Below are 7791 nucleotides of genomic sequence, written 5' to 3'. Positions count from 1 at the left end.
CAAATCCCTTGCACAAAAGAATCTTACACTGGCTTGGTATAAATACAGGTCTTCCTTAAACAAAAAGGGCAAAAGACTTGGATCCGTACAGAACCTTTCAATCTCTCAGAAATATTCCAAAGCACTTGAATTTTATTGGACAGCTGCTGTGGTAATGTGAACAAATGCAGTTTGAATCTAATGTGTATGAAGATCCCATGTGTAGCAAGGTGATCAATCCCCAATTAATCTGTTTTTTGGGGGATTTAATTTATGTAATTTGCTGATGTGCGCATTGGATGATGGCTTTTTTTTTTAGAGCTTTACTTTAGGAAACAATACATCATCAAATTAATATTCCTTATTAATAAATCATTGGGTTGAGAAAGAAATTGATCAATATGAAATAGTGTGCACATAAGATAAAACAATGTTCGACTTAAACCTTTATTACCAATCCTGGCAAACAACCTTTTCAGTAACACAAATACTATGGGGCATCTATGTCCACATATTTCTCAGTTGAAATGCATGAAAACATAACAATTGGATGAAAACATTTTTTAAATATGGAGTATAATAGTTTTACTGCTTAACCAATATTGCAAGGTATCAGAATAATTTCTAAAGTGTCTGGGAGCCCTTATTACCCATAATGTGCCTCTTCGTGTTTTCTGCTTGTTTAAACAGGATAATGTAACATTTTGGGGCAAAAATACAGAGAAGCAGACCAAAACTAGAGGCCAAAATAGCAAATACCTCCACTGCGACAGCATATTTCCCAGGAGAACTTATATAAGCTGGGATGAAAGTAATCCACACTGCACAAAAAATAAGCATGCTAAAAGTGATGTGTTTCGCTTCATTAAAATTATTGGGAAGTTGTCGAGCTAGAAAAGCGACCACAAAACACACGCAAGATAAGAATCCAGTGTAACCCAGAGCACAGTAAAAGTTTATTACAGAACCTACATTGCATTCAAAAATGATTATGTCTTTTGCATAATCACTGCTTTTCCGAGGATAGGGAGGCGATGTGCTCAACCAGACTGTGCATATTAAGCATTGTACCATTGTAAGCAAGACAACAGTTAGCCGCTGTTGTGTTGGGCCAAACCACTTCATTATATTATGGTTGGGATGCATTGCATTAAACGCCATCACCACAACAACCGTTTTACTCAAAATACATGATATGCAAAGAACAAAAACGACAGCAAAAGCTGTATGACGTAAGATGCAAGACCAGACTGAGGGTTCTCCAATGAATGTGATTGAACACAGAAAGCATAACATTAATGCTACAAGAAGGAGAAAACTTAATTCAGAATTATTGGCTTTAACAACAGGAGTATCCTTGTACAAATAGAATGTAGAAAAGATACCCAGCGTGATGCAGGTTCCTAACAATGCCACTACTACCAGAATAATCCCCATGGTCTCTCCAAATGAAAGGAATTCAATTTCTTTTGGTATGCACCGATCTCTCTTCTGAATGGACCTGTACTCCAAAGGGCATTTGATACAATTTGTAGCATCTAAAGAGAAAGAAACAGTTTTCAAAAGAACATTCATTCCAAATAATATGAAAAAATGTTTCACAGAATATCTAAAAATATGAGGATTGTATCATGGGATACTAATGTATTGATGCTCATGTAGTCTCCGAATTTTCTCTCCTTCATTTCACCAAAAAGAAAACAAAGAATTTGCATTTATAAAAACTCAACTCACAACCTCAGACCATCCCAATGCCCTTTCCAGCCAGTGAAGTATCACACAGAATCTTAGAATTGTTATAGCACAGAAGGAGGCCATTCAGCCTATCGTGTCTGCACCAGCTCTCCGGATGAACAATTCATTTAGTGCCATTCCCCGCCTTCTCCCCTGCATATTTTTCCTCATCTGATCACAGTTTAATTCCCTTTAGAATGCTTCAGTTGAATTTGCCTCCAACGACCTCTCAGGCAGTGCATTCCAGACCTTGACTTTTGCTCCTTTCGCCAATTATTTTAAATCTGTGGCCTCTTGTTCTCGATCCTTTCACGAGTGGGAACAGTTTCTCCCTATCTACTCTGTCCAGACCCCTCATGGTTTTGGATACTTCTATCAAGTCTCCTCTCAGTCGTCTCCAAGGAAAACAGTCATAACTTCTCCAATCTATTTTGTAAATGCCTTTGAAGTGTAGTAACTGCTGACCTGTAGGAAACACAGCAGCCCATTTGCACTCACCAATGTTCCACACACCAAAAATGTGACTATTACCAGATGATATGTTTTAGGTTTTGGATGAGGGATAAATATTGATCGGAACTTTCCCTCCCTAGCAAATAAACACATGCAATATTTTACTGACATCAGCAATGGAGCACTCCCTCATTTCTGCACTGAAGTGTCAGCCTATTGTACTCAAGTTGCAATGAAGAAGGACTCAAAACGTTAACTCTGTTTTTTTCTCTCCACAGATGCTGTTAGACCTGCTGAGTTTTTCCAGCATTTTCTGTTTTTGTTTCAGATCTCCAGCATCCACAGCATTTTGCTTTTATCTGCATATTGCTTTTTCAATGGTTTGATCTCAATGTTCAAATAGGTCACATTGGAATTTCTGCAGTGCATTTATACATAGTATCCCACTTTACAATTTGAAGACCCATTTTTTCTTGTTACCAGTCATGTTACTAATTTCACCGTCAGGGCATGGTAAACAATCGAAACAACAAACGGGTTGTCCCTTTCTTGTTGCCTTCCTTTTTCCAGGAGTACAACTCTCAGAACAAGTTGCCTTTGGAACCTTAAAAAAAGATAAGATACTGCAATCAGGAATTCAAACTATTCATCTGTCAAAGGAAAATGCAAACCAGTTTTGTTATTTTGTTGGTATGCATGTGGTTTTCAAACAGAAATGTCATAATGATCTTCTAAAATTAAACTTAGGCTTCTGTTGCATCTGACTCAGATGCATTTCATATATTGATTTTCAGTTCATTAGGTTACCGATTATGGGGCTATTGTTGTCTTCTTTTTCTATGAACATTACTACCCTCAAGTTGTTATCATCTTTGATGTGAAATCTCACTGGCTTTTCAGATGAAAAACATCATTTACCACTTGGGTGTTAAAATCTAGCCAGTCTGACTTTCATTCAATATTCCGGCTTTACACTTCTCAAATTGTCTATCAGAATCATTAGCATTACACGGTAATATAACAACAAAAAAAGCCTGATTAATGTTTATGTTGTAATGTTCTTATTTTTGTGTTGAACCCCTCTCCCTCAGCTCAATCCCCCCACCAACAAAACCGCAATCCATGATATTATCACCTCAGGGCTTGACTTTTGTAGCATTCTCCTTGGCCGACCCCTTCTTCCTGCTCATAAGCTACAAGTCATTCAGAATCACAGAATCACAATTTTTACAGCACAGAAGAAGGTCACTTGGCCCATCGTATCTGCACTAGCTCTCTGAATGAACAATTCTCAGAGCGTTATTGTTATTGTGATTGTAATATGTTATGCAAATGCCAGCTCAATTCATTGGTTGGTTTTCAGCTTAATTTTTGGATTCATTATTAGGGAGAAAAGAACATACGAATTAAAACATATGAATTAGGAACAGGAGTAGGCCACTTGACCCCTCGAGCCTGCTCCATATTTGTAGGACAGATGGAGAAATAGTCAAGATTAGGCATGAGGGCGCTTGGCTGAACTATTGTTGAGGGTGAGGAGCAATGCTTTGAGATGGGGTTGCTGTCTAGCCAAGGAGGCAGAGGAGACGGCGGTGTACAGGTAATATTGCTGGGCTAGTAATTCAGAGGCCCAGGCTAACGCTCTCGTAACATGGGTTCAAATTCCACCATCATAGCTGGTGGAATTTAAATTCAATTAATAAATGTGAAATTGTCCATTTTAGCAGGGAGAATAAAAGAGAAGCATGTTATCTAAATGGTGAGAGATTGCAGAGCTCTGAGATTCAGAAAAACCTGAGTGCCCTAGTGCACAAATCACAAAAGGCTAGTTTGCAGGTACAGCAAGTAATTAGGAAAGCTAATAGAATGTTATCATTTATTGCGAGGGGAATTGAATACAAAAGCAGGGAGGTTATGCTTCAGTTGTACAGGGCATTAGTGAGACCACATTTGGAATACTGTGTATAGCATTGGTCCTTATCTAAGGAAGGATGTAGATGCGTGAAGATTTACCAGATGAATACCTGAAATGTGCAGGTTGTCTTATGAGGAAAGGTTGGATGGGTTAGGTTTGTATCCACTCAAGTTTAGAAGACTAAGAGGTAACTTGATTGAAACCTTTAACATCTTGAGGGGTCTTGGCAGGGTGAATGTGAAGATGATGTTCCCTCTTTGGAAAAATCTAGAACTGGGGTCATTGTTTGAGATGAGGTGAATTTTTTTTCACTCACAGGGTCGTGAGTCTTTGGAACTCTCTTCCTGAAAAGGCAGTGGAAGCAGAGTCTTTGAATATTTTTAAGGCAGAGGCGGATAGATTCTTGGTAAGCAAGGGGGTGATCGGTTATCAGGGGTAGGCAGGATGCAGTTACTATCAGATCAGCCATGATCTTATTAAATAGCGGAGAAGGCTTGAGGGGCTGAATGGTCTACTCCTACTCCTTGTTCATAAGTTTGTATAAAAGGAGTGACATTAAGCACCGAAAGTAGCTTGGAGACACACAAGAGGTGGCCAAAGGCATGGTTCAATTGATAGATTTTGAGGAGGAGAGAAAGCAACCACTGAGTCACGATGGCCGAAACTTTGCAGGATATTAATAGTTTCCACAATTTTTGTCGCATTGATTCGAAAGAGGAACACTGAAAGTTTATCCTATAAACTTTTCAACGGAGTGAATGAAATCAATATCGTGTTACACAAATAATAAATATTGAAAATAAATTCATTATTGCTACGATTCCAATATTTAAATATGTAAAGAAATAGTTCCACTTAATGAAACAGTTGGGGCGATTCTATGTCGAAATGGAAGTGGACTTTTTTTTTTGTTTCTGCTACTGTACACTTACTGTGATAATAGTGTAACTGGTGACTTACCATGGGAATCCTGAAAATGCCGATTAAAGTCGCTATTGCTAAAGACTGCGAGGATCCAGAATCACCCACAACAGCAGAAACCATTGGTGTTCTTTTACAGGGATTATTCAGTGATATACCCGGGCGTCCGTTCAAAAACTCAAATGCTGCTTTCAGCGATAAACTCGGCGTGGTGCATGCATCGCAAATCCGATACCCGAGTGTAATATTGGGAAGCAGAGTTGAATCCTGGTTTATTTCGTCGATGGCAAATATCATAGTGAGCGCGAAACGAAAAAATCTGAACCAGAATCTGTGGGAATACATTTTCGAAAAATTTGCAAAATAAATAAATATCCGCGGAACCTATGATAAAAGCAAAAAAAAAAACTGTGGATGCTGGAAATCCAAAACAAAAATAAAAATACCTGGAAAAACTCAGCAGGTCTGACAGCATCTGCGGAGAGGAACACAGGAGTCCATATCGGACTCGAAACGTTAACTGTGTTCCTCTCCGCAGATGCTGTCAGACCTGCTGAGTTTTTCCAGGTATTTTTATTTATGTTTTGCTTCACACATGTTGACATTGGTTTTGGTTATTAACTTTGAGCAACTCGCGCGTTTGTTGTTCATGGGTTCCCAACTGAAGTTCGACTGTGGCTAGCATTTGTAGATGTACAAATCGCCAGTCCCTGCATTTCCTCCTCCAGCCTTGCTGTCAGCGGACGTGAGATGGGAGTCTGGCGAACTCAGAAGCACGAAATTCGTACCTCGGCTGGGAAACGTCGGTTTCGACCCCACAGCCGGACGCTCTCCGCGCAGAAACGCCTCCGGCTTTGTGGTCCGAACGAATTCCGTCCACGGGATCAGCCCTAAGTAAATCTATTGAAAGTGATGGGCACGGGCACATCATAACGAATGGTGCGCTGAATTTCCGCAACTGGTAACAATGAAAGGGCAATAGGCAACAAATCTTCAAATAACAGAGGAGTAAAATGCAGTTAATTACATGTCCCTGGAATTGTAATGTGATTAAAATGAGTGGAAAATATCATACATATAGTAAGATGCATGATATATGCAAGCGCCGGACACACACAGACATGAGTCGGAATTTTGTGGTTCCCGCCGCTGTGGAGACGGGGCCGGAAAACGCGGCGAGCCTTTCGAAGTCCATTAAATCTCGCTGGCGTAAAATTCCGCCGAAAACGTGACAAATTTGGCCTTAGACTCGAAATTCTTTGCTTCACAAATTAACACTGCCGAGTCCAAAGTACTTCCCCCGTTTTAAATCGGCTTCATGAACTAAACGGAGCCCCGCAAGACAATATAAGCTGTTTTCGCTAATCCTATGAGCTATGTTAGGAAAGTGGATAATTTCTTTTAAAAATCGATAATTTCTGACTGATATTTGAAGAAATTTTAAATCTTAAATTACTTCTACTTCGAAACCCGTTGTCAACATGCCCATTAAAATCTTTTGGCCCGAAAACCCCATAGTAAAAATGCAACTGAAATCAAACATTTTTAAAATTGAATTGGAAACTTCTACCGACTTTGTGCATGACAACGATTCCGGCTGAATTTTGAATGTAAGGTCGCGATGATTCACTTTGGCGTGCACTCGGAAAATCCCGCCGAGAATGATATCTCCGTCCTTAAATAGGTCCATCATATCATCCAGCCCCCAACGTTCGCAGGTTCCTTCATTCGTGGCGTGGACTGGGAAAAAATCAAATAACAGCAGCACCAGAACCAACTGGCGATACATTGCTAACGTTGCTCGTGTCATTAACTGCAGTTAGATCTAGTAGTCTTGCCACTGTTCATTTTATACTCAAGTCTTGAGCGAAAATTGGTCTGATTTTCCACAAATATTACACAAGTTTCCGACAAATCCCCCAAAGAAATCAAAATATCCCTTTAGTTTATTTCAGAAAAAGAACAAAGCGTAAAAGCAAAAAATAAAAGCTCTTGTCAGCAGGTGCAGTTTTGGCACACCGAGCTCCCCGAAGACCCAAGCCTGGCACTTGAGCGCCAATTCGCGAAATTAACCATATTGTCATGGGCGGAGATCAAATTAACATCCTTTCATCGTCCCGATCCGAATTATATTGCACATCTATCAGAGTTTACCAGTTATTGCTTGAAAGTAAATCCGATACAAAATAAGAGTGACAATCAATGTTACTAGCGATGGAAAGCAAGCTGCATTCTGATGCCTATCAGATCAAGGTATTCGTCATAGGAATGCCATTTAATTACAGTATTTTGCCTCCCACGTGTAACAAAATTCAGTTGAGAAAAGGTCATGCAGTAAACGATGAGTTAGCAAAACATGTGATAGACCTTGGCTTTGCGCGGTACTGTAAACAGGGTGAGGGCGAGTCGGTAGCACGTTCTACTATTCGTAGCACAGTGGGTGCACCCACACCACATGGACTGCAGCGGTTCAAGAAGGCAGCTCACCACCACCTTCTCAAGGACAACTAGGGATGGGTAATAAGCCAGCGAGGCCCGCATCCCGTGAATGAATAATAAAGTAGATTTAACAATCTCCAAAACTGTCGCTGTTATCCTTTTCCAGTACATAGGAACGGGATTAAGCCACTCAGCCCCTCAACTCAAGCCTGTTCCGCCATTGAGTTAGTTTTTTTTTACAGTATTGCATAAAGTCAAGGTCTGCCTCCATGTGATTTTAATCGTGTATTTTGTTTATCCGCACTCGAAATGCCCACTGAACTATGCAGAAACAGAAGCGGCGGTCACAG

At 40.0% G+C, this 7791-nt stretch overlaps 1 protein-coding gene across 1 annotated transcript; it reads right to left on the bottom strand.

The window, feature by feature from the left end:
* Nucleotides 1-423: 423 nt before the first annotated feature.
* On the bottom strand, nucleotides 424-6791 carry LOC144694102 (vomeronasal type-2 receptor 26-like). The gene is made up of 4 exons (XM_078564460.1): nucleotides 6577-6791; nucleotides 5003-5333; nucleotides 2647-2770; nucleotides 424-1517 (listed from the first exon to the last, which is right to left on the bottom strand). The coding sequence occupies exons 1-4, from the start codon at nucleotides 6789-6791 to the stop codon at nucleotides 604-606; spliced, it is 1584 nt and encodes a 527-aa protein (XP_078420586.1). The 3' UTR covers nucleotides 424-603.
* Between the last annotated feature and the right edge of the window lie 1000 nt (nucleotides 6792-7791).

The sequence above is a fragment of the Cetorhinus maximus genome, chromosome 19 (assembly GCF_964194155.1).
Source record: "Cetorhinus maximus chromosome 19, sCetMax3.hap1.1, whole genome shotgun sequence".
NCBI classification, from domain to species: Eukaryota; Metazoa; Chordata; class Chondrichthyes; order Lamniformes; family Cetorhinidae; genus Cetorhinus; species Cetorhinus maximus.
This window is presented reverse-complemented; position numbering and strand designations above follow the sequence as displayed.

Excerpts from the sequence above, each read along its gene's own strand:
- LOC144694102 (XM_078564460.1), bottom strand. The coding sequence starts at position 6,791 with ATGTATCGCCAGTTGGTTCTGGTGCTGCTGTTATTTGATTTTTTCCCA. Across the intron at positions 5,334-6,576 it reads GAATCGTTGTCATGCACAAA|ATTCTGGTTCAGATTTTTTC; the intron begins GTCGGTAGAAGT and ends GTATTCCCACAG. Across the intron at positions 2,771-5,002 it reads ATTATCACAGTAAGTGTACA|GTTCCAAAGGCAACTTGTTC; the intron begins GTAGCAGAAACA and ends TCTTTTTTTAAG.